Below are 26,512 nucleotides of genomic sequence, written 5' to 3'. Positions count from 1 at the left end.
AACTGAAATTGGGGCTGTTTTTACCAAGACTGCAAGACTAGACAGATCAATGGTTGCCATGTTGATCAGTAGTTCAGCTAATTTCCCAGAAGTATCTGCATTGCTCCAGATACTTGCATGCAAAAATGAATTGCTTTCATGGGCATAAAGGGGCTGGAGGGGGTAGGACATCGCCACACAAGTAACAGAGATGACACCATTTGCACAAGAATGTTATGTGATTTCATCATGGCTTTCTTTTCATGGATGCAGTAATATTTTCATAAATTAGCCTCTGATTTGTCTCAGCTGCCCAGTATCACTGTGGAATTGGGCAACCTGGAAAATTGGAATATTAAAACTTGGTTTTGGAGATATACTTGAAACAAGAAGATTCTAGGCTGCAGGATGAGGGCTTTAAAGGGACAGTAAAAATGAAGCATCCTCTCCATAAAGAATTTGGATTGCTGACATTTGCTGGGTTCACAGAAGTCAATCACTTTCTCAGGTGGTGATTGTGATGGGAAACAAAAGAAAGGAGTATTAGGTATATTTGCTGCTTTGAATTATTTATAAAATAATAAAGCCTACATATTTTTTTAAAAGCCTGAAAATGTTAAGAAACATAAGTGTGCCAAATAAAACACATTCCATTATGGCTGACTATAGTAGCCTGATGATTCAGTAAAATGAACTACAAATTACCTATTCCTGTTTTAAACAGGATTAAAATGATTAAACCCAGCCACTGGTGTTCAAAGTCCTTATTCAGTTAGGAAATTTGCTGGAAGTTCCAGACTTGTGGTTAGCAGGGATTCAGACATTCATGCATGCTATTATTTAACACAGTGCAAGCAAGACTTAATAGTTTCATGGTTTACTCAACCTAATTTTCTGGGTTCATGTGACACTGGCTGATAAACTACATGGGCTGGGTTCACAATGGAATCTACGTTAAGCCATGATTGGCTTGTTTCTTGATAAATGGACGGTAAAAGTCAATTCACTACTGTCTCATGCCTTCCATAGCAAAGCTCTTTATTAATAGGTTTGAAGCTATCAATCCAAAATCCTAATCTCATTTTGCTTTCCATTCGATTTTCAAGAGACTTGAAACCACAAACTACTTGTTCCTAGTTTAGTCAACTATATTGTATGATTTTATCCCTGTGGTTAGTTGATGGATGTGTGCGAAAGTGGAGACAGAAAATACACTGGGAGGCTTACGAACGCAGACTTCTCCCGTTGCTTTTATACGTGCGATCGGGTTTGGGCAGTAGATTATCTTTTAAATTTGAGATTTTAAGAAATTGAGTTTTAATTTTAATTTTTAAGTTTGAGATTATCTTTTTAGTTTGCAATGGAAGGAACGCAAAGAAATGCGTGTTTGTTTTTAATCACACAGTATTTTGGCCTTCTCTGGATAACGAAGAGAAAAAGCTCGGCGCGTTTTAGTAGAAAAGGGGGGAAATGCGTCACTCCGCAACAAAATGTATCGAACGCTACAGGCTTCAAAATGGGAGCAAATCCCTGTTCCTGCGTGGACCTCTAAGCGCCTCCACGAAGCAATGCCGCCCTTCTGCGTTGTCCTCTCCTCTGACAAGACGGAGCCACGACAGACCGTCCAGCTTGTTGTTCGGATGGCTGGGCTGTCACCTTCGGTCGCCGAAAACGCAGGTCTCCGGCCTCCTCCTGCCCACGGTCCACCTCCAGGAGGCGGGCAGTGGCGAGAGACCGTCGCCTCCCCCCCCCTCGCTCTCGCCCGGGGGCCGCCCTGACTGGCAGCCACTTCAGCGTCTGCGGGAGTGGCGCGTGAAGGAGCCGCGTCTGCGAAGCCACATTTGCCCCAGCGCGCAGCAGGCGAGAGAAGCGGGCAGCAGCTGCTGGGAAGCCATCGCCGGTCGCCCGGTCGGCATGAAAGCGAAGTCTCGCACCGAGGGTGAGAACTGCTGGTGGGAATCCTATCGCTCCCGGCGCAGGGCAGCGGTCCCTTGAGCACAGGCAAAGGGCGCCTTCCTCGAGCAAGGATTTTGCGCGGCGCAGGAGTTCCTTCTCGTCTGCGAGTTGAGAGGAGCGCGCGCTTTTCTCTGGAGAATTAGATAAGTCCCTGCACGCTTGTAGGGCTAATGGAAGGGAGGGTACTTCTGAGGGTGTGCAGAGGGCACTTTAATTGGGGAGGGGGGGGAGGGGGGGACATACTTGGTCCCTCAAGCAGGCTTTTTCCTCCTGTGAAAAGAAAAACGTCTGAATTGCCTCTGAGACGGCACCTGTGCAGTTCCCCCCCACCCCCACCTGCCTGTCAGTGCATGCTGGAGCCTCTCATTTCTCCTTTTATCCCAAACGGGATGCTTGCAGGCCTGAGGGAAACTCTACCAAGAGGCTATTGGGCTGGTGAGGGTGGAGGGCACACCCCCAAGTCATCGTTAGGACCCTATCTGGGACCATTATCCCCACTGTGCCCTTCTCACCCACCTGCTGGCACCATTGTCCTCGGGGAGTTTTCTTTTGCAGGCAGGCGAGATGAGGAAGGGGGAAGCCAAAGCTGGGCCTTGTCCCTTGCCTTCCCTCCTGTCCCTTCCTTCCTTCCTTCAGCCGAGAGGCAGGTGTGTGTTTTGCTGCTTGATGGGCTTGCCCAGCTGGCTGCACCTCCCTGGCAACCTGCCTTTGCCTAAAGGTGCTGAATTAAAATTTAATTTACAGATGGGCCTTTTGCACGGGGAAAGTGGTCTGAAGACGCAGAGGCCACTGGAGCCTTCCAGCAATCCGGTTTCAGATTGCACAAGAGGCGCTAGTATCCATCACTTTGGTGCGGAGAGCGCCTTGCAATTCTCGCCCTCTTTTTTCCCCCTCTTCACGGACTAATGCTACCACTGTGCTAGATTTTACACTGTGCAGATTGTGCTCCTTTTTTTTAGACAAGGGGGCCCTTTCAGTATAGGGCATTCATACAATTTGTTGTTAGGAGGCTTGCATGCTTGCAATATCACAGTGGTGTTGGAATCATCACAAAACGTCCATTTGCCATGGAGGAAGCTGAGGAGCTTGGTCCCTCTCACCCCCTCTTACCCTTCAGAATAATCCCACATCAGCATGCACTACTCCAAATACTAGCCTGCAGCCCCCAACCATTCTCATTTTCTAAGAATATCTATGTGGGGCCCAGAGATATATTGGTAAAGGAAGAAAACACTAGACTTGTGCTTTGCTTTGCAGCATGCTCACCTCTCCATTTGAGTTAAAAGACTTTATAATAAAAATTGTTTGGTAGGGCAGGGAGCTTGGCAGGCATCCAGGGGCACGTTGGAGACCCAGAAGCCTTAAAGAATAACATAAACTTGGAAATAACTTTTTTTTGTTCTAAGGAGCTTAACGTCTAAATTCGACTGAATGTAGAGATGATCAGATCTGAATAGAGGAGTGGAGGTAAAGAGAACACAGGGAAGGAGAAAATATGGGAGAGTATGCATAAATACAATCAGATAGCCTTAATGTAGTTGCTGTAGCAGAAATCCAAAAGGTTAAGCAATAGATTTTAAAAAAAAAGGTTTAAAACCCCTGGCTTTTGAGGTGAAATGTGACTTAAGGGGAAAGAAAAGGGCTGAGCAGAAGTTCCAGGTGTTGAGGACAGTGTGAAAGACAAAGGTTGCAGGAATTACAAACAGAAATGTATGGTGTTAAGAAAGATAGTCATGACTACAGCTAGTCATGTCCCAAGGATAGTCCCAAGGCTACGGCTACTCCTTGACTTATGACCACAACTAGTCCCTGACTTGTGACCACAACTAAAATTTCTTGGGCTAAGTGGGGCAGATGTTAAGTGAGTCAGTTTATAACCTCACTTTATAACCTTGTTGCTGTGGTCATTAAGTGAATCACCACAGTTGTTAAGTGAATACACAGTTGTTAAGTGAATCTGGCTTCCCTATTGATTTTGCTTCTTGAAAGCCAACTAGGAAAGTCACCAATGATGAATGTGGGACTCTGGGACACTGCAACCAATATAAATACATGCCGATTACCAAGCGCCCAAATGTACCAGTTGTAAGTGCAAGGACTGTTGTAAGTCACTTTTTTTCAGCACCATTGTAACTTCAAACAGTCACTAAATGAAAGGTTGTAAGTTGAGGACTATCTGTATTTGATATGTTTTGTGGCGGATCTAGAAAGTTTTATCCTGACATTTATCCTTACATTTCTATATCACCATTTTTGTTATTAAAAAGAATCTCAAAATGGGTTATAAGTCATTACAAACAAATTTAAATTAACATCATCTTAAAAAAATAAATGTAAATAACTTTTAATCACTATTAAATATGGTACAGAAAAGTACTGTGGTTCCAATTAAACTTAAAGTCTGAAAATGAGCATCTTTAAAAGAAGTTCAGTTTCAACTGTTAACTAAGCAGGAATAGATTCTGCAATGGAGGTTTTAGTTACCGGAAATGCCTTCATTCAGGTCATTATATTATCAACTGAGCAACTTCAAAGAGACATCTTTTGTAGATCTGATGGACAACTACCAAAGGAGATATTCAGGTCCCAAAGGTATCCAGGTCCCAAATTTTTGTAGAGTTGGAAGGGACCTTGGAGGTCTTCTAGTCCAACCTCCTGCCTAGGCAGGAAACCCTATACCGTTTCAGACAAATAGCTATCCAACATCCAAACATAAATTTATCAGATACTGTATGAGATTGCAAGTACTGTAGAGATAAATCTAATTAAGAGAAAATTAAAGGCTTCCTGAACTCATTCTTGGCCCATAAGATCTACATTAATATCTCCAGGTCCTCTGCAACAACTACAGAAATAGTTTGCCACTGACTTTTCCTGGGTGGTTTCTTTAGCTTCCCAGCGCAGTTTGCTTTCCTGGGCTTTTCTGCAGGATTTCTATCCAGACCTGACTCTGCTTCGTTTTTTTTTTCAAGGTCATCCAAGTTTGAACAGGTCCTATCAAGGCAATGACTAATTAGCTGAGTGGAAAAATAAAGGTGAAGGGTCAGTTTATACATCACATTAATTCATAATATGTTTGCTGGTTTTAGAAGTCCAATGAAATGTGGGCACTGCCATGTTAAATAGAAATTTTTCCAGAACAAACCACACTGTAATTTCAATCATTCCAGTTCATTTCAGTGGAACTGGTGGAGAAAAACTTCATTAAGTTCCATTTAACTTTTTTTCTAGCAAGAGGTTTTGGGAGCTTGCCCAGTGCTGTAGGTTAAATAGCAAGGTATTTCAAGCAACAGCGATGAAGCCACTTTAAAAAAAGTCTTATTTTTTTTAAAAAAATCCAAACTCTCCTAACCACCTGCTGGATTATCAGGGGTGGGGGTTACTAAAGACTAGTGCATTCTTTGAAACAAAGTAAATATAGGCGGCTTGCTTGGTCCATTAAAGAATCAGTATGGTGTGGTTATGTTCCATGGATTCTATAGCTACTAAGTGCGGCTGCAACCATATTTTTTACATTTGTCTTTACAGGTTTAAGATGATTGTGATCTTTTGCAACTTTTGAATTATTTAGATCCTCAAGGGAGACTCACCAGGTCTCGCTGACAGTGGATAACATCTTCGGAGATTCTTTTCTATTAGCAATGGAAAAATATGAAAAAATCAGTAAGATTGGGGAAGGCTCCTATGGGGTTGTTTTCAAATGCCGGAACAAAGACACGGGGCAAATTGTTGCTATCAAAAAGTTCCTGGAATCTGAGGATGATCCTGTTATTAAAAAAATTGCACTTCGAGAGATTCGGATGTTAAAGGTAATGAACTGGAATCTGCTTATCGGAAACTTATTTGATTAAGGCTGTTGTTTTTCTATACATTTATTGGTTTTTTTCCCCCTGTAACTAATCCAATGGCCCATTTTATCTGAACATCACTGTGCCTTTTATATTGCAAATATACTGTTGGATGCCTGCCTAAGAGTCATCCAGCTTTTGGAAAGTTATTTTTAAAATGTATTTCATGGCTCGTTAACTATACATAAAGTACATGGACTATGCATTTGATGATATAGCTCTGATAAAAAAACCGAGAAGCAGTGGAAAGAGTGGATATAAATAAGAATATTTATTTCCTCAATTTAAATAGCATATATTATAGATTTAGAATGAACATATTTTAACAATATTGATTTTCATTGTTGCATTCTATTCTGTTTGAGGACTTTTAATCCTACAAGACTGATAGGTCTCTAATATAGACATGATTAATTGTTATTAGAATAGTAGAAAGGTGTTTTATTCCTTTCAAGCTTCTTGTGGTACCTAGATTCGTGCCTCCTAAATCAATTTATGTAAATTCTTTACCACATATACTCTCTCATAGGTTCCGATCAATTTACAATGAATTTTTATCATATCTGTCTCTGAGAGGTTCCCAGCCTAAGAGTTTTCTTAAGAAGAGAGTATTAGGCTTTCGATGAATGTAAACACTTGTCCATTTGTCTCCCTTGAAAGATTTTCTGATGGTATGAGGGCCAGGGAATTTTTTTTTAGAAAAACTTCTTACACATTGTAATTCTGATACTGGGTCTAAATATATTCCATTCCAAATGAAGCAAAACAGCATGTCAAGATAACCCCAATTGTGTAAGAGGAAAAAAACTGCATTTTGTAATTGATGTAAATCATTCTGGACAATTGATTGAGGTCTTAGTTTTCTTGGGTTTATTCTTCTGGTTAACCTATATGTCATTTGTGGACAAACTTTAGCACCAGTGGGCCACAGTTCAATCCTCCTGCTGTTCCTAATATTAACATAATTTGTTCTTATATGTTGGTTTTTCAGTTTATATAGCCACCCATTTTACAACTCTGGACAACTAACAAAACTGAAAGCATTAAATATAAATGATTACAAATGTACAATTTAAAAAAAAACATATAAAAGAAAACCTTCAACTGTCCACCATTAGTATTAATTACTATAATCATTGGCATTGTAGCTTGTATTATTATTTTTAGCAGAGAAAGCATATACAAGGAACAAGGCATTGTAAAAATAGTAGGGACTCGATTTCTGCAGTAGTTTTCCTGCTAATATTTGGATGCATGTTTTTGTTTTCTCCAATAGATAGTGGACAATCTCTCCACTGTTCTCCAGCAATTTATCTCTGACTTTTGGTGGGGCAGTTCATGGGTGCAAAGAGGGGCTTAGAAGATAATGATGGCTTATGGATTGCTTGTTGTTATCTTTATTTGTTACCTCTGTCTTCTCTGCATTGTGCTATATCACCAGCCATTTTCCTGATTATTTAAACTCTATTTCTGGAACAAGGAAGGGGAAGAAAAATTTAAATGGAAACTGATATTCTTATAGGAACTTATGAAGCATCTTTTGTCTAGTTAGCATTTGCAGAAAATAATAAGTTAGAGTTTCTAGGAATTAATGGGCATGAATCATCCTTCCTAGCTGAAAAGAATTATCCATGCATTACTTTACACAATGTAAATTATTTTACATCAGCTTTGCCAGGCTAAGTTACTTGATATATGTATATTAAGAATATCATGATTACGTTGGTTGAGGATGGTGGGAGTTGTAGTCTGCAGAGTTCTGGCTTGACAAAGGTTGCTCTAGAACTAATTACACAATCTTTTAAGCCAGTGCATGTATTTAGAATTTTGAGAACGTATTTCAGACACCCTTAGAATATACTGTTGTAGGAAAGACCAATTACAAATATTGATTTAGGAGAAAGTAACTTTTAACACTGTACTACCATCACCTTTGACCATTTGGGATTATTGAATTATTGGATTGGAAGGGGGCTTGGAGGTCTTCTAATTCAATCCCTACCCAAAGCGAAAATCTTCAGACTGTCACAGACAAATAGCTGGCTGAACATTGCTTGAAACCTCCAGTGTTGGAGCACCTACAAGTTCAGGAGGCTGGTTCTTCTACTGCTTTATAACTCCCAGTCAGGAAATACAATACAATAGTAGAGTTGGAAGGGACCTTGGAGGTCTTCTAGTCCAACCCCCTGCCTAGGCAGGAAACCCTACACCACATCAGACAAATGGTTATCCAACATCTTCTTAAAGACTTCCAGTGTTGGGGCATTCACAACTTCTGGAGGCAAGCTGTTCCACTGATTAATTGTTCTAACTGTCAGGAAATTTCTCCTCAGTTCTAAGTTGCTTCTCTCCTTGATTAGTTTCCACCCATTGCTTCTTGTTCTACCCTCAGGTGCTTTGGAGAATAGTACATCTAATTCCTCCTACAGTCATTTTCAGTTTGGATATTTTTCTGTAAAGCTTCTCTCCCATGGTCCTTGTCTCCCCACAGGTACTATAGAGAATAAATCCATACCCTCTTATCCTGCAATATATTGGAAGACTAGTATTATGCCCATCCCGGACCCAGCCTTCTCTTCCTTAGGCTAAATATTCACAGTTTTCTTAACCATGTATAATTTTGTATACCTCAATTACGTCCCCTCATTTGCTTCTTTTCTAGACAAACACCCCAAATGTTGCAATCTTTCATTGTAGAAAAGCTGCTCTGGCCCTTTGATTATTTTGGTTGTCCTCTTCGAGATCCATTATGTCTTTTTGAAGTGCAGTGACCAAAACCTGAATACAGCATTCCACATGCTATATCCCACTTATGGAATATTGAGTGCAATAAATAATAAATAAATAAATATTTATTTCTTAGCCGCACCCTCTCCCGAAGGACTTAGGGCGGCGTACAATAAAACATATGAAATAAATATATAGACAAGACATACATATAACGAAGACATATACCAAGACATGTACAAGGAGGAGGTCGGCTAATGAATAAAAACAATTAAAATGCAATGTTTAAAAAACCCCTAAATAATTGAATACAATTAAAATACCCAAATAAAAACCCGTCAGGAGCGATATAGTTAGATCTAATAATAACTTCCCCAGATCTCAACCTTATGTATCTCTGTTGAGGCAGCTCAAGATTGCATTGGTTCTTTTAATAGCTATAGTATACAACTACATGCTTCATCTGTGGTCTATCAGGACACTTAGGTCCTTTTCACAAGTACGGCTGCTGAGCAAGATGGCATCTATCTTGACTCTGTACATCTGATTATCAGGTCCATATCTATGTATTTTTCCCTTCCTTTCCTTGATAAGATACATAGTACTTCCCCAAAAAAACCATTTGGTGGTAGTCTGCTATTACTTTCATTTATTTGCTTCTGGGCTATATGTGGTGTATGGAAGCCTTCCTGAAAAGAAAGGGCAGTATCTTATTTATTTATTTTTTTGTTAAAAGCCAAAATAATCTTTAAAAATCGTTGAATAAATTCAGATGAGACATAATTCAGTAATTTTGCAGTCAATATTAAATTAGTTTGCAGTTCATTTGTTGTTGCTAGTTGTGAAGTCGTGTCTGACCCATCATAACTCCATGGACAATGTTCCTCCAAGCTTTCCTGTCCTCTATCCCAAGCTCACACCTACTGCTTTGGTGACTCCATCCAGCCACCTCATTCTCTGTCGTCCCCTTCTTCTTTTGCCCTCAATCGTTCCCAGCATTAGGCTCTTCTCCAGTGAGTCCTTCCTTCTCATTAGGTGGCCAAAGTATTTGATTGCAGTTCATAAACCACATCAAATTGTTTACAAGTTTAAAGTTAGAGTGGCATTGATGCCCTGGCTTTTGTTCCACACCAGGCCATTTGTCTTGCAGGTGGAACAAGAGGAATAGAAAATGGTATTTATCAGTCAAATGTTTATCCCCTGCATAATGCACACAGCAACATGGAAAGGTAATAGGAGGTAGCAGCTGGATGTTGGATCAGTTGGAGAAAGTATTGTTGGATTAATATTGAGGAAACTCAAATGGACGGGTTTATCGGCATTTCACTAAATGCTGAAAAGATGGTTGCAACCCCGAACCTTAAACCAGGATGTAGAGTGAGCAAATTCAATTGCTTTCAATTTTTTAAATCATTATTATTGGTTATTCTACTATATATTAGCCACCCAGGGTTGTGTGTTGAGTTGGCAGCCATATATATTTAAATAACAAGTAAATTTAGAAACCCAGTTTATTCTCCCTAAGCCAGGAAATTGCACTGAATGATTTTGCAATTTGTATATAGACATAGTTGCCTTGAAGATAAAATTGGAGAAAGGTGTGTTATATACCCAATGATTTTGAACAGGAGAGGCAAAATGTAAATATAATAAACACGTAAGTAAATAATGGCAATTTCTATGTGTTTTCTGTGTTTTGAGGTCAGCAGAAAGTCAGATGATTGCAAGCCTGCTTTAAACAGAGGTAATTTGGAAATGCATAGATGTCCTTGACTGGACTTTATCCTCCCTATTTTCCTTAGTTTTCACCTTTCCTGACTGGGAAAAGGTATTTCTAATGATTTGAAGTGAAGTTTCTTGAGATTTCACTCACTTCTTGCCCTTCATACTGGGAAAAGCAAAGGACAAGCAAATCCTGCTCACTATATGTGAAGGAACTCTCTTTGCTCATGTAAAAATGAGGTTGGGTGGTCTGAATATCAATACTTGGCCTGTTGATAGTCCCCCTCCCCCCATGGGTATATTTCATTTTTTTAAAAAATATCCATCCATCCATTTTATTAGCAGTGCACTCTTGAAATAAAATGAGCCTTGTGTGAAGAAAATGTCTTCTAGTCAACTCTGAGGAAGAACACCCAGTTCTAACTCTCCATTCAGATGATATTGCCTTAAGCCTTTAGGCCCAGCGGAGGTAACCATGGGTCCTGTGGACATTTTACGTTACAATGCCTCAATTTCAAAACTTTGTCTATGTTGCTGGCACAAGTGGATGTTGCACCACAAAGTCAATGAGGATATCAAGTTGCTTACTTCTCCTTGTGCATGCTTTAAATCAGTGGTTCCCAAGCTTTTTCAGTGCACCGCCCCCTTGGTGCTACAAACTGATCCTCAGTGCCCCCCACCCAGTGGTGGAATTCAATTTTTTTACTACCGGTTCTGTGGGCGTGGCTTGGTGGGCGTGGCTGGGGGGGTCATGTGACTGGGCAGTTTGCACGACGGAAGGAAGATAGTAACAGTAAAATTCAAAACTGTAACAATTAATTGCACATTTATTCAAAATCCAATTTAAAAACATTTTCAGTTAATGTTAATTCAACAAAATTGTTGAACATGATCCAGTAATACCAGGTTTTCAAAGTCTGATAATCATTTATCAAGAACCTTAGTAACTAGTAATTTAGTAAACTCAGTAAAATTTAGTATTCACTGTTCAATAAATTCTGTGTAATACAGTACATGCCTGATCAGTCACACACACACTGCTGCCTTTTGTTTTTTTCAAAATAACAGGGTGGGGTGGGGGTAGAGAAGGAAGAAGGCTTTGTTCTGTGGTATCTGCCATTTCAGAAATGCTCATTAGACTGCTCTACGTGATCAGTCTTTCCGTATTCCTCAATATATTGGTGCCCAGGAGCTGGTCAAAACCCTAGTAGTACTTATGGAGCTGTAGATGATACTATGGCAAAATACAAGCCTTGCAGCTCATGTATACTCTTAGAACACAAGAGTAATACCATTATCCAGGTTTATCTGTGAAAAAGGTCTCGCTGTGCATAAATATCAAGATAGGAAGGGCACTTTATTTTAAAAAACTGCAGTGTTTTGACTCCATTTGGTTATATAAAACATCTTGTTTGGCATACTGGGAACATTTAGACAGCATTTTCTTCTAATATGGGATGTTGTTCTATCATAATTTTGTTTTGCTTTGCTTTGCTTTTTCCTGTATGTGACAATATCCAACTTTAGACAGTAATTAGACCACTTTTTTATTTACTTTTTTAAAAACAGTATATGTTGGAAATGATTATCCCTTTTCCACAATCTCCCCTATATTTCAGCCTTCAATGAGATTACTTTGCAACTCAAAGTTTGAGAAACCAACCCAAGTGCCCTTCCTCCCGCTCCTCGCTTTTTAAGGCCACCTCTATGGCCTTAATGGAGCGAGGAGGCAGAGGAGGCTAGCCTCTCTCCCCCCCCCACCCTGCCGCATGTTTACCTGTGTTGCATTTCTAAGGTGGGAGGGGTAGAGATACGCGAGAGTGGTGCATCCATGTGGAGCGGGTGCAGGAGGGATTGGGGGGTGGCTCCGTTGCACAGGCGCGCCACGGCATAATCCTCGCAGAGGCGGCTCGCAGCACAGCCCCGGAAAGGAAGTCAGAAGTAAAGCCATTTATAAAAGTGTGAGAGGCAGGCAGGCAGACAGGCGAGAGCTCTTGTGCAGTGACATCGGACTCGCTGCGTAATGCAGGGTCAATTCCCAATTCCTGAAATGCAGGCCCAAGGACAGCCCTCTTCAGTCCCGTATCTCTTCTCCGTGCATAGCACACACAGAGTCGTATCAGAGGAGAAATGCAGGCAAAAGGCTCTTCTCTTCTTTCTCTGCCCCCCTTTGCCCCCCCCCCGGTCTGACATTCTTGTATACCTCCTGAATGAGCGAGCGAGCGAACGAAAAATATTTCCAGTCTTTGGGACGTTAGACTGAATTTCACCCCTGCCGGAAGTGCTCAGCTGACTGGCGGCCAACAGAGCCCCAGGCAGAATTGCGCCTTGCGAGGGGGCCACCTCCAGCACTCCTCTGCCACCTCCCTTGCCTCTTAGTGCCCCCTGCTGCCCCCTTGCCTCTTAGTGCCCCCCTAAGTCATCCCACCGCCCCCCAGGGACTTTGGGAACCACTGCTTTAAATCCATAGTAGCATTCAAATCTACCCTAGCTATTTGAAGAGATCCAGAAGTCTGATAAGCTATTGTAGAAAGATTAATAGGAATTTCTAAAGCCCAGGAAGAAATTCAATAGTGGGGGCAGCAGCTTATGTCAGGAAAACAGGTGATAAACGGCCGTTGAAGGAACCAAGAAAGAGAGCCGGGGAAGCAGAGTATCTCAACAATTTTCACCATTCTTTGCCAATGGATCTGTGTGCTGAATTGTGTTGATTGAACAAGTGCAGGCCTGCTCTGCCGCCAGTTCTGAAAAACACTTTCTCAGTCAATAGTAACAGATTGTTTGTTTGCTAATTGGAGAACAGTGTGGGTTGAGATCTAATCCAGCGGGTGTGGGGAGACAGGATTCTTAATCCATCATTTTTCTGTGTTGTGTAAACAAAGAAAGAACAAAGGCTTCAACAACGCTATAGTCATTCAGATTTAAGAGATTAAATGAGCAGCGCCATTTACCTTGTCTGCCTTTAGGGTACAAGTGTTGGGTTAGAAATATATGAATATAAGGCTATCAATGGGGAAAAAAACTTGGTTATAGATCAACTTTTGCATCAGAGGCAGGGTGCATCTGGATCCTAGTTGCTGGGAGACGTGCCTTGCCTGTGAGTTTCCTTCTGTGGGAAACATAGTGCTCCCTGTTTAGGACTTTCATCCAATCCAGCACAACGTTTTATAAACTCCTATGAACACCGAAGCCACGAGACTCCAGGGTGATATCTTGGTTTTTAAAAAATCTGAAATCACATTTTTGTTGTTGTTTTGCTGTGTTGTTGTTATATCACTCTGTGTTGAGTTAGTAGGACCTCTGAAGCAGACGTGAGCAGCCCATGATCTCATACGGCTTCCATGAACTCATTTTTTAAACATATTGGCCAAATCTCTAAAGATGGCCAACTTCATAATGTGGTATACAATACTAAAAGCAATTGAAAATAATTGTAACCAGCAAAAAAAAAAAAAAGATAAATGTCTAAGAAGAAAAGAACAGGAAAGTTGTAATCCTCAAGTTTGACCCCAACAAAACCTACCATAATTCCCTAATCCAGGGCATGGGGGAAGAGGCAGATCCTTCAAGATTCACTTAAAAATGAGACATGAGCAGAGGCTATTTTAGCTGTTCCAGGCTCACTTAAACAAAGACAAGATAGAGGGTTCATCTTGTCATTCAGATGTTGCATTGTCAATAAAATTAAAATGCAAGTATTCAACCAAAATGTAGGATTTTTATGGTCAACCATCAGGACCAGAGGTGGGCTCCTACCAGCTCAGACTGGTTCGGCCAAACTGGTAGTGGTTTGCCGGCCTGGGTTACCAGAACCAGCAGCAACCAAGGCCTGCCACGCCTCCAAACTGGTTCCCTGGTTGGCGCGGCATGTTTTTTTTATTTTTTAATGTTCTGCGCATGGGCAGACCCATTTATGGGCAACTGCGCATGCACACGGAGCACTGAATTGGGCGCGCACTGAACCGGACGTAATGCCGGCAGCAACCCACCCCTGATCAGGACATTTGTTTTTTATGATATTTTAAGAGGAAGTTTCATGCTTTGCGAAGTTTAGGGAAGATAGGAAAGAGACAATGAGAATCTTTGTATGGGTGAGATAAAAGGCAACAAAATTGCAGCTGTGTATTAATGGCAATTATGGTATATGATTTATCTTTGTTTGGATTGAAAGCAGAACCCAATGGTTATACTAAAAGATTATAGGAAGAGAATAGTAATAAATAAATAAATGAATAAATAAATGAATGAATAATAAATGAATAGATAGATAGATAGATGATAGATAGATAGATAGATAGATAGATAGATAGATTAACTTAACTTTATTCAATTTCTAGACCGCCCCTCTCTCAAAAGAGATGATAGATAGATAGATAGATAGATAGATAGATAGATAGATAGATAGATAGATAGATAGATAGATGATAAATAAATAAATAATCAAATAAAACACACACACACACACACACACACACACACAATGTTTAACTGAGGAGAACCTACCGGTATGTATTTTTGAGATAATTTGAGGCACAGTAATAAGGCAAAGCTGAATTAGTAATGAAATTCTGAGCAATGACTCTCAGACCTTTTTACTTAATATAGTTACTATGTTTTAGAATTAGACCACATTTTATAATGTTGATACAACATCTTTATTTCTTCAACTGAACTTGCTTCACAAATGTCACGTTATGCTTTTTTAGCAACTGAAGCATCCCAATTTGGTCAATCTTCTGGAGGTCTTCCGGAGGAAACGAAAGCTTCACTTGGTCTTTGAATATTGTGACCATACAGTCCTTCATGAGCTCGACAAGAATCCACGTGGGTAAGTTGCCGACTCATGAAATTCATAGAAACAGAGCCGTTATAATGTCCATAACTCTCCGCAGACTTTTCTTGCTAGATGTAACAGATCTGCAACCATCAATCCTGAAGGTTAAAAAAAGGCCACTGTGTAGTTGCCATGGATTAAGGCATGCTTGCAAAAGAATGGTTTGAGAGCTGGCTGTGGACTCTTGCAAAGGAGGTAATGTGACTGAGATGGGATCATGTATGCTAAAGAGGGGAAATAACTCCTCTTTAGGCTACTCCTGACCGTGGTCACCTCATGGCTGGTGTATTGCGCTGCTGTGACAGCGCAACACAGCTGTTTGCCCCTAAGGCTGTGCCTGGCTCTTTGGCCGCCCGCTCGCAAGAGATCAGCCACCCGGCAACCCCAAAACAATAAGCCCCCCCCCTAATAAGACCCAATCAATATTTTGGGGGTCAAAAGAAAATTAACCTGTGTCTTATTTTCGGGAAAACATGGTAGAAGTCCAAAATATTCCAAAATTACTTTGGTTAGCTTAAATAATTAAAGGAGAAGACAAAAACACTTTAAAAAGTGAGATTAAAAAAGATAGATAAAAATCACTCAGGACCTAAAATACTGCATAAAACCTGCCAGGGACTCACAAACAGCCTAACTGCAAGCTTATTCATAAGAGCAAGCTTCCAGGTTGCCACTAGATGGCACTGTTTATTGTAGGGGAACTAGAGCACTTTCACGTTGCTCAATTTATTGATTGGGTGAAAGCAGGGGTGGGTTCCTGCCAGTTCTAACCTCTTCTATAGAAGAGGTTCCAAAAATCTACAGTGCCGTTTAGAACCGGTTCCAGCTCCCTCCCCCTGCCCGTCTGCACATCATCAAGATGAAGAGCGAGAGGAGGAATTCTGGGAGTTGAAGTCCACAAATCTTAAAGCTGTCAAGTTTGAACACCCCGGGAGGTTTTTTCTAAAGGGTTAGGGGTGCAAGGGTCTTGTAACTTGACAGCTTTAAGACTTGCGTGCTTCAAATGCCAGAGTTTCTGAGCCAACATTCTGGTTGCTAAGCAAGAGCGTTGTTAAGTGAGTTTCTCCACATTTTACAAGTTGGCCACGCCCACCCAGTTACATGGCTGGCAAGCCACTCCCACCCAATCACATGGCCGGCAAGCCACTCCCACCCAATCACATGGCTGGCAAGCCACTCCCACAAAGCAGGCCACACCTACAGAAGAGGTTCTAAAAACATTTGAAACCCACCACTGGGTGAAAGCCATTGGAGACAGATAACCAGGACCTATGAAGGAGTTTATAACTGACAAGTGTGTACCCAGAAGCCAACTGGCAACTAATACACTGGTTTTCAGCCAGTAGTTGTGAACCTTTGGGAAACTCTAAGTTGCACACTGGTCTCAAATGGGGAAGCACCATCCCATCCAAAGCAAAATTCTGACAAATTCTGAGATCCAGAGGCTCATAACAGCTACAGTGACTCAATATGAGAATAGCCTCCAGGCACCACAAGGCTTATTGTTACAATGCATTTACTCTGTGCATTAGCTCTTGTAAATAGTCTATTTCTTAAATACCAATCAGTAACTGTATAGTTTTAATTTTACTCCATGCTGGAATGGCATATTAATGCTGTTCTTTTAGATAATTGTGAGCCACCCAGAGTCATTTGCAGCTATAAAAATAAATAAATCAAACAAATAAATGTTTACCATTTGCTGTAGGTTTATAAGATTTCAATAGCGTCTACACTAGAATAGAAAGGGCAATCAAACAATTAGAGGATGAAGGTGATTCCTCTCTCTCTCGGAAAACCTATACAGCAGTGATGGCGAATCTTTTCAGCACCGAGTGCCAAACCGGAATGTGTGTCCACATGTGCACACATGTACGCTCTTGCAGGAGCCCCAGAAATTCAAAGATCAGATGGCTGGTAGGCATGCGTTTGCTGGCCACCTGGTCTTTGGGTTTCTGGGGCTCCAGCATGCGTGAAGATCAGCTGGACGGCGGACATGCATACCAGAAACCAGAAGAGCAGTTGGCAATGGCATGCATGCCATAAGTTCATCATCACGGCTATATAGTATTTGGAGTGCTTGGCTCAGAAAGTAGATAAGACAACATAACAAAAGTATAAATCAGGCATGACATAAGAAATGGGAACCTAATATATTTCTGGTTCAATAGTGTGAGAGCTAGATGTCAACCACTGAATCTAGATGAGAACCAGTTTGATCCAGTGATTAAGGCTCCAGGCTAGGAGACTATATGAGTTCCAGTCCCACTCCAACCATGAAAGCCAATAGGGTGACCTTGGGCCACTCACTCACTCTCAGCCCAACTTGCCTCACAGGGTTGTTTTGTGGGGAAAATAGGAGGAGGAGAGTTTGTTGAATATATTTAGCTCCTTGTTGGCAGGACATAAATGAATAAATAGATAGATAATATATGCAGGGAGAGTCAGAATATTAAAAAGGAAGTACTGATTCATTGTATATAACAGGGCATGGCTTTAAAATCGATTGCATACATAAATCTCATTATGTAATTCATTGTTATGGTTTTGAAAAATCACTGGACAAATTCATAGAGGAATAAGCTACATGTTACTTTTGGAATGAAAGGTAGTATATCTGAAATACCATCCTTTAGGGAACAATAGGGGGAAATGGTCCTTGGTCTTTATCTTTGGTCCATGCCTTTCAACAGTCACTTTCATCTAATCCTGAACCTTATTTTCAGCTATGTAAATATTTTTACTGTTTTATTAATTTTTGTGTTAAATATTTGTGAACTATTTTAAATACTTGAAGCAGAATAAAAGTATTTAAGTAGCTGCATCTGGGAATTGTTTTCCTCCATTTTTTATTTGCACTCCAGCTTGCTTCTTACTTGCTCTTATTTTAATCCATAAATTCATTTTAAAAACCCACATTGAATATTCTAAATAGTTTATCCTTAATTTTAAAATGAAAATACTGCTTCATGTGTTGTGTGCATGTAGGAATCATCTAGGAAAGATGTTGAATTCTACACAGACAGTTTTTGTTGCCTTTTCCATTTTCCCCCCTCCAGGGTCCCAGAACATCTTGTGAAAAGTATAACTTGGCAGATTCTCCAAGCAGTGAATTTTTGTCACAAACACAATGTAAGTCATTCCATCCCAACATTGCCTCTTTCTGTTCCGCACTCACTGTTCCAGTTTGTTTTTGCAGTGCTACAAACTTTGAGCTTACTAAATCAGAGAAATGTTTGTATTTCCATCTTGTACTGTATGCTGTATTTCCTTGTACCTCATTGTTGCAGAACAAGATCTAAATCTTTGCCTCTTATGTATAATTGCTATAATTATCTCAAGAGTGGATCAGCTAGATATAAAGCTGTTTTCCACATTTAAGTCATTTTTAGAGAAATGTTTTCATGGGGGATGGCTGATTTGTCTCCATTTTTGACCTTTTGCCAAAAGAGGTAGAAGTGTCCTCCTTCCATGGTAAATTTCCTATCCCTTAAAAGACAACTTTTCAGGTTGGCATTTTTTTAAAAAAAATTAATGCAAAAGATCATAAGTTTTGGTGATTCCTAGTATTTTGGTTATTTTAATTTTTGAACATGTATTATAGTAATTTTGATTGGATTGAACCTTTTGTGGAAGTAATAGCTACCATATTGCTTCCTCTTACCCTAAAGTATGTTCTCCAAGTTTAGTAATTCTGGATTGTTGTTCCAGAATTCCCAACTTCTGCCCATGCCGATTAAGAATTTTATAGTTGCAGGTTGGGAAAACAGAATCTAAAACTCCAGATTATGGGGAACATGCATAGCAATTCATGTACCAATACGTTTCTAAACACTTTGTTATATGCCAAAACTTCAAAGGAAGACAAATGTGGCTGGCATGTATTTCTTATGTCTTTATTTTCTCCACAAATGAAACAGGGTTGCAGATGTTTATTTCTTAGCAATCATACTTCAGAAAAAAAGTGAGAGGACCATATTGTCTCAAGAGTTAGATCTCAAGACTAGACTGCCAGGTGTCTGTGCCTGGGATTAATAAAAGGAAGCATTGTGTTTTCTCCTCGAACGCATCATTATGTCTCTCTTTCTATGTCTAGTGCATACACAGAGATGTAAAACCAGAGAACATTCTCATAACGAAGCATTTTGTCATTAAGCTCTGTGATTTTGGATTTGCTCGCATATTAAGTAAGTTTATTATATGAAATTCAGTTCTCTTTCACTAGGCAGAGACCCTGCAACAATACATGAATGTATGATTTTTCCCCCTGTTTAATCCTGTTACTAATGTTTCCCTTAATGGATAAAAGGATAAAAACCACAGTTACTTTAAAAAAAATTAAAGCACTTAATTAATTGAAAGTAATTACCCTTTTATTTATCCTTTATCTACTTTCATACTCATTTCAGAAAAGGTAAAAATGTAACACCAAAACATACAGCTATACAAAATCAAATGCAGATTTGTTAGCTATGTCAGAGACAATACAGATGTTTGTTCCTAGTTCTACAGAAGTCATTTATATAAATTATATTTCTGCAACTAAGTGCATGTGAACAAAAAAAAGCAATCCAACAACTGAATTACTGGTACTCCAATATTCATGCAAAGACAAAATAAGATGTTCAAAACAAGAAGTGTTACTTTTACTCTTTCTAAAAATGGTACCAGAGTTAGTAAACAAGAGCAGGTTTGCTTCTTTTGTGAGCAGTCGAGAGTGAACCTTACTGTATAGTGTTTGTAATTCATTTATTATTTATAAATATCCTTTTATTTATATGAGCCTTGGTGTCGCAGTGGTTAGAGTGCAGTACGGCAGGTTACTTCTGTTGACTGCCGGCTGCCTGCAATTTGGCAGTTCAAATCCCACCAGGCTCAAGGTTGACTGAGCCTTCCATCCTTTCGAGGTGGATAAAATGAGGACCCAAATTGTTGGGGGCAATAGGCTGACTCTGTAAACCACTTAGAGAGGGCTGTAAAACACTGTGAAGCAGTAAATCTAAGTGCTATTGCTATTTCCTTTGCCCTTGAAAGGAAGATTTAGACTAGAGAGTGTGTGTCTTTGGTCCCCTACTCTAAATGGTTCCTCTGTTTCTGCAATCCTCTCTTCGAATCCTTTCAGCTGGGCCCTGTGACTACTATACAGATTATGTGGCTACCAGGTGGTATCGTTCTCCTGAGCTCCTTGTAGGCGACACTCAATATGGCCCTCCTGTAGACGTCTGGGCTATAGGCTGTGTCTTTGCTGAACTTCTTTCTGGCATCCCTCTCTGGCCTGGAAAGTCTGATGTGGATCAACTTTACTTAATCAGGAGGACATTAGGTAAGCGAAGGTTACCGAAAAACAGAGATACCTCTAAGTTGTCTGTTTTTTCTTACCTCCTCTTCATCTCCCACTCCCCATCTCTAGGGTGTCCATGTGAAGTTTGACTGTGTCCTGTGTAAACACCCTGCAGAAGCATGACATGTATTCAGAGGTGGGTTCCTACCGGTTCAGACCAGTTCAGCCGAACCGGTAGTAACTTGGTGGCCTGGGTTGCTGGAATGGGCAGCGCCCCAGGCATGCCATGCCCCCAAACTGTTTCTCTCGGCGGCGCCATAGGCACCACCATCTTCTTTTACCTTCTGCGCATGTGCAATTTTTGTTGCACTGTGCATGCGTGCACAGTGCGCATCAAGTGCGCATGTGGGAGGGTGCATCCCTGAGCGAACTGGCAGTAGCAGCAACCAGAACCCACTCCTGCATGTATTGCATTGAGTCATGGAACTATTTTGTTAATTGAAGTCAATTTTTGTATATGTTCATCAATTTTCTTCATCATGATACTTTGGAGAGGGGGAAGAAGAGAGACTATTGAAGGCATCCTTATTCCTTAAGGATTCCTACTTATTTCTACTTAATATTCCTAATTCCTTATTCCCCCCACCACCACAAAAATCAAGGATTGTTTACATTTAAGTAACCTTTAGCAACCTGAAGCCTTTAAAGGCAAGAAAACTAAAGCCAAAATCCAGCCCATTTTAAAGTGTGAGGGGTGGAGGGGGGGGGTCAGCAAATTTGAAGAAAAGCCTTTTTTTTTGCCAGTCCTAGGGACGAGTGTTTGGCTGGTTACCTAGGCACCCGGACATCTGAGTCAAGCCATTCTTCACTCCCATCTGCTTCTATTGCAAACCTCACACCAGATGAGGCCTTGGTGATGCAAATGTTTAAACTGACGGCACTATTTGATTCTTGTTCAAAGGTGATCTCATTCCCAGGCACCAGCAAGTCTTCAGCACAAACCAGTTCTTCAGTGGGGTGAGGATACCCGACCCAGAAAGCATGGTGAGAGCTGCCCTCCTCAGTGGTCTTACACAAGCATAGCACGGTATCACCACTGGACCTGGGTTATCAGGGTGGCAAAAATGTGGACAACCAACAGATGCCCAGCAGAGAGAGAGGGGAAAAAACCCTGTAGCTGGCAGCCTAGACAACAATAGCCTGAGAAAACAGAGCTAGCTTGCAAGCGTTTTCTCCTCTTTTCAGTGCAAGGAGCAGTGTTTTTGAAGGAGCAGAAAATGCTGCTTTTACAGATTAGCTATTTAGGGACCCAGGACATTGCTTGGTTACCAACTGTTGCCTAAAAAGAATGGGTCACTTTTGGATATGACTCTAGAGAGACATGTAAACTAGGTGCAGTCTGGAGGTCAACACCCAAATTGGTTTCTAGGAGGGGGGAAGGATTGCTATTGGAAACACAAAAGAAAGCTGCGGACTGCAGGACTTGTAATAAAAAGCTGCAAAGCAGAAGAGCCAATTTATTTTCTCTCATCTGTCCTGGGAACCCTTCCCTTAAAAGAAAAATGCATGTTTTGTTTTCTTTTTCTTTTTTTGTTATAGGAATACAATGGGGTTAGGAAATCCTTAATAACTATGAAGAAGATTCCACTGATATTTATTTTCCTTTTTTAAATTTAACTAGGAGCCACTAGAAATGAAATTCCCCACTATTTCCTATGCTGCTCTGGCACTAATGAAGGTGAGGAAAACATCTTGATGTTTGTAGTCATTTATTGGGGCTCATAAATGCAGTACCATCTCGTATGCAGAGGTAGGCTGCTGGGGGTTTGGGAAAACCTCTAGCTAAGATTCTGTGCAGTTCGGGGAACCCCCAAATCCCACTCCTGGCTGGCTCCGCCTACCACTCCCCTCCCAGGAGTCCCTATGTGGCCCGTTTTGGATGCAGGTAAGTGCAGGGCACGCACAGAGGCTCGGGGAGGGCAAAAATCAGGCCTACCGGAAGACTGTTTCCAGCCTCCAGAGGGCCTCTGGAGGCCATTTTCACCCTCCCAGAGGCTCAAGGAAAGCCTCCGGAGCCCAGGGAGGGTGAAAACACCCCCCCCCCAATGGTGCAGGCTGAGTAGGCCACATCCACCATGGCCACGTCCACCCAGCAACTGGGCAGAGAACCCCTTGCTAAAATTTTTGAAGTCCACCCCTGCCAGAGCTATCTTCAAATTTATTGCAATCACCCTTTACAGAGTTGATATTCAAATTTACTGCAATTTACCTCCCAAAATCCCTGTTAGATGGTTAATAAGGAAGATGGTGGGAAAAAGTGCATTGATCAAAACCAAGGTTTCAAATGGAATATTTAGATGCGATACACTTTTGGTCTGAGAAAAACACTGAAACTGAGTGTGACCTCAAATTATTGCTGAAATGCAACTCACTCGTTTGTGTTGAATGGGGTTTTGGCAGTCGTACTTCAACAACAAGTACAATTAGACTTGAAGAAGCAAGTCAAATCTAAACAAACACCCATTTCTGAAGCACCTAGGAAAAAGCTGGGTGGTCAGCTGTTGGTAGGAGGTAAAGGTTCCCCTCACACATACCTGCTAGTCATTCCCAAATCTATGGGGGCGATGCTCATCTCCATTTCAAACCCGAAGAGCCAGAGCTGTCCGAAGATATCTCCATGGTCATGTGGCCGGCATGACTAAATGCCGAAGGCGCATGGAATGCTGTTACCTTGCCACCAAAGTGGTCCCTATTTTTCTACTTGCATTTTTACATGTTTTCAAACTGTTAGGTTGGCAGAAGCTGGGACAAGTAATGGGAGCTCACTCCGTTACACGGTGCTAGGGATTCAAACCGCCGAACTTTCTGACTGACAAGTTCAGCGTCTTAGCAACCATTTTCAAACTTAGTGTGTGTGACTTTGAGAATAAAAATCTCATATTACCCTGAAAATATTTTTTTTTCAAACATGGGTAAAAATGTGAGAATAATGTTTGTTGGAATGTGTTCCTCTTTGGAAATAAATTGTCTACTTATTGTTTGTTATTGATAGCATTCTTTATGACATGGGTTCTGTTGATGCTTGCATCTGAAATGTAATCATTGTTTTACTCTCTGCAGAGAGAAATGCATTTCGTTTTCCTAAATGCTCTTTTGAATCCATAATTACATGTTAGTCGGTATGCGTTTCAGTTTCCTTCTGCTTGTATTGTCTCAGGGCTGTCTCCACATGGATCCCACTGAAAGGTTGACCTGCGAACAGCTCCTTCAGCATCCTTATTTTGATAGCATTCGGGAGGTAGAACTTGGGAGGGAACGAGAAAGATCCATTACACGGAAACCAAACCGGCCACCTCGAAGGCATGTGCCTGGGGTAAGACACACTAGGCAATGCAAACTACACCAAAGTAGCCCCTCACCCCTTGTTTGTGATTGTTACCTCACCTATTTACTCCCATGTTCAAGACAATTTGACATTAAAAAATCAAAAACCAAAATGAAAATCTGTTTAGAATAATTAGCATTAGTAAAAACTTTTCAGAAGCCATCTGCTTTTGCCATTTTATTAAATACAATACTGGAGGAGTAGGGAGCTCAGGATTCCAGTGTTGAACTTTTCTGAGAACTTTTCTTTGTTGGTAAATATAAAATTTAACACATAGTTTGTTGTGAAAGCAACTGCCTGTGAAGGCTCCTGGATTGGGGCTGAAAGGCGAAAGCGGAAGAAGTATGCCAGTGATGGCTAACCTTTTTGACCGCGCCCATACCCATAATGCAATTCGCGCGCCCCAAGCCCCCACCCATGAACGCGCCTCCTGAGACCAAAAATGGGGCACGGGGTGATGCTCCCCCGTCTCCCTGCATATCTGCGCTTGACACCACCAGCCCAGCCCCAAAAATCAGATGTCTGGTGGGGCCATGCGCACATGCGTGGTGAAGCTGGAGCGACGGTTCGCATGCCCAGAGGGCTATGCGTGCCACCTATGACACACTTGCCACAGGTTCGCCATCATGGCAGTATGCTGTCCCATATTTGGATAGACCAGGTTGCCCTTAATTTAAAAAAACACTTTTCCTGAAAATCTTGCATTAAAATAGGCTAAAACGAAGGGCATGTGCATGTCTTTCAGTGAATTATAATTTGTGCTTTATCTTTCAGTTACAGTATCTGCCCCAATTAACCAGCAGCAACATTTTACCTGCTTTGGATAACAAGAAGTACTACTGTGGAACAAGAAAACTCAACTACCGTTTCCCAAACATCTAAAAAAAAAAAAAAAGATGTCACAGCTAGTCCATTCTGTGTCTTCTTGTGTTCCTAACTATGAAAAAAAAACCTTGGAAGACAATTACAGTATCTACACTGGCATCAGCTAAAGCAAACCATAATGTTCTGGCTGAAAAGTGACAAACCTTGGAAATAGCTGTTGAACGCACAAAAAGACACACACACACACACAAAATGTGTCAACGAAAGGTTTGAAATAATTTATCAGAGTTCATCAGGAAAATGGTATTTGGGCCTCTTGAAAAATTGTATCTCTAATTATCAAGCACTTGTAATTTATACTTTGTGAGGCAGGAATTCTGCTGGTGGAGGGGATCCTTACATGCCAAATATATTTCATTCACAAAAATCCCCTTGTGTCAAAGCAGGAGAGAACCCTGGGCCTTATACTAGAGATGTAGCTAGTTTCCTTGGCAGGCTGAATGAACCTGCAGGCTCTTTGTGCAAGCAGGGTGGAGGTTTGGCTTTGGAGGTTACAGACGAGAACCAGAAATGCCTGGATTCGAACTTTTTCTTTGTCCCTGTTTTCGCAACAAAATGTAAAGATCATCTTTAATTAAACATTTTGTTTCAATTGTAATCAATGTTATTTTTACCTAGGATAACTAAAAATAAAATAAAATTTTAATACGCATATTTTTTCACAGGTTTCATTTAATTGCCTGAAATGGTATAGGTTTCCTGCCAAAACGGGGGTGGGGGGGTTTGGACTAGAACAGGGGTCACTAACCTTTTGGACCTCAGGGACCACTAAATTCATAATTTTAAATCCCGCGGACCACTAAGGTGATCTGCCTAATGACCGGCTGGGTGGGTATAGCAAGGTGGTCATGTGACTGGGTGGGCGTGGCCAACTCAATGTCACTCACATTGAGAGGCGCCTTGCCAGCCTCTACTCGCCACTCGCCTGCCTGCCTGGGCTCCTTAGGGCCCCAACAGGAAGCAGTTGATGGAGCTAAGCAGACACCATAGAAAGAGTTGACAAAACAGCCCAGTTCAAATTGGATCTGATTGAGGAGGCTCAGCAGAAGCACCTCACTGAAGATTATAAGAATTGGCTTTCCAAGCAGAGGCAAGGCCTGCAGGAGTGCAAGGCCAAGTACTGGCCCCTGAAGGCTCAGTGGGCTGTGATAGTCAGTCAGTTCCAGGCCATGATGTAGTCCCACTGCAACAAGGCCCTCCGGCTCTTTGCTACCAGTGGCACTACCGTCCAGCCTTTGCCCAAAGCCCTGCACCAGGAGGCTGAAGCAGATCCCAAGTTGGAATTTCTGCCTCCCTCCGACCCTCACAAAAAGACCCCAAAGGGGGAGACTCTCTGCAGCAACACAAACGTTCCTTGCATGTATCCGGCCCAGGGACTGTAGTTTGAGGACCCCTGATTTAGTGCAATGAAAAACTGCAAATATTTTTTCTGTGGACTACCAGAATTTTCTCATGAACCACCAGTGGTCTACAGAACCACTAGTTGGTGACCGCTGGACTAGAAGATCTTCAAGGTCCCTTCCAACTCTTTATTCTATTCTAATTTATTAAATAAGTTCTCCAGCATATTTTAAAGACCACTTTCTATCAAAACAAGAATCAGAGACAAGATGTAGCCTCTGGTGTTCAGCTTCAGAAACATCATCATTAGTTATGCATCATTTATTATTGTGCATCCTCAAATTCCCCCTTTATTTAAATAGGAAAGAAATTTTCCTCCAAAAATTAATTCATAACACTTTTAATTATGACTATATGGGCCAGCAATATCTATATCTATTCCATAATCTCAACTTTCCCCATAAAAACATAAAAGACCCTTAAGAACAGAGACTTATTTCTCATCTTTTCCATACATTCTGGGATTCTGTATTTCATGAAAGGGGAGTACTAGA

The 26,512-nt window shown here is 41.2% G+C and overlaps 1 protein-coding gene across 2 annotated transcripts; it reads left to right on the top strand.

Moving 5' to 3' along the window:
- Nucleotides 1-1,430: 1,430 nt before the first annotated feature.
- CDKL1 (cyclin dependent kinase like 1) lies at nt 1,431-26,469 on the top strand. Of its 2 annotated transcripts, none has more exons than XM_081935074.1 (10): nt 1,431-1,918; nt 5,464-5,744; nt 14,939-15,060; nt 18,126-18,198; nt 19,163-19,253; nt 20,189-20,389; nt 21,309-21,391; nt 22,029-22,085; nt 23,565-23,720; nt 24,507-26,469. In XM_081935074.1, exons 2-10 carry the CDS (start codon nt 5,577-5,579, stop codon nt 24,612-24,614), a joined length of 1,059 nt encoding a protein of 352 aa, XP_081791200.1. In that variant the 5' UTR covers nt 1,431-1,918; nt 5,464-5,576; the 3' UTR covers nt 24,615-26,469. The 2 variants fall into 2 exon arrangements, with proteins under 2 accessions (XP_081791200.1, XP_081791201.1); XM_081935075.1 differs by having other exon boundaries at nt 1,436-1,918; nt 5,507-5,744.
- The last annotated feature ends 43 nt before the right edge of the window (nt 26,470-26,512 follow it).

Source organism: Natrix helvetica (assembly GCF_964273705.1).
Source record: "Natrix helvetica genome assembly, chromosome: 1".
Lineage (NCBI taxonomy): Eukaryota > Metazoa > Chordata > Lepidosauria > Squamata > Natricidae > Natrix > Natrix helvetica.
The sequence above is the reverse complement of the archived record's forward strand: the minus strand, read 5'-3'. Positions and strand labels throughout refer to the sequence as shown.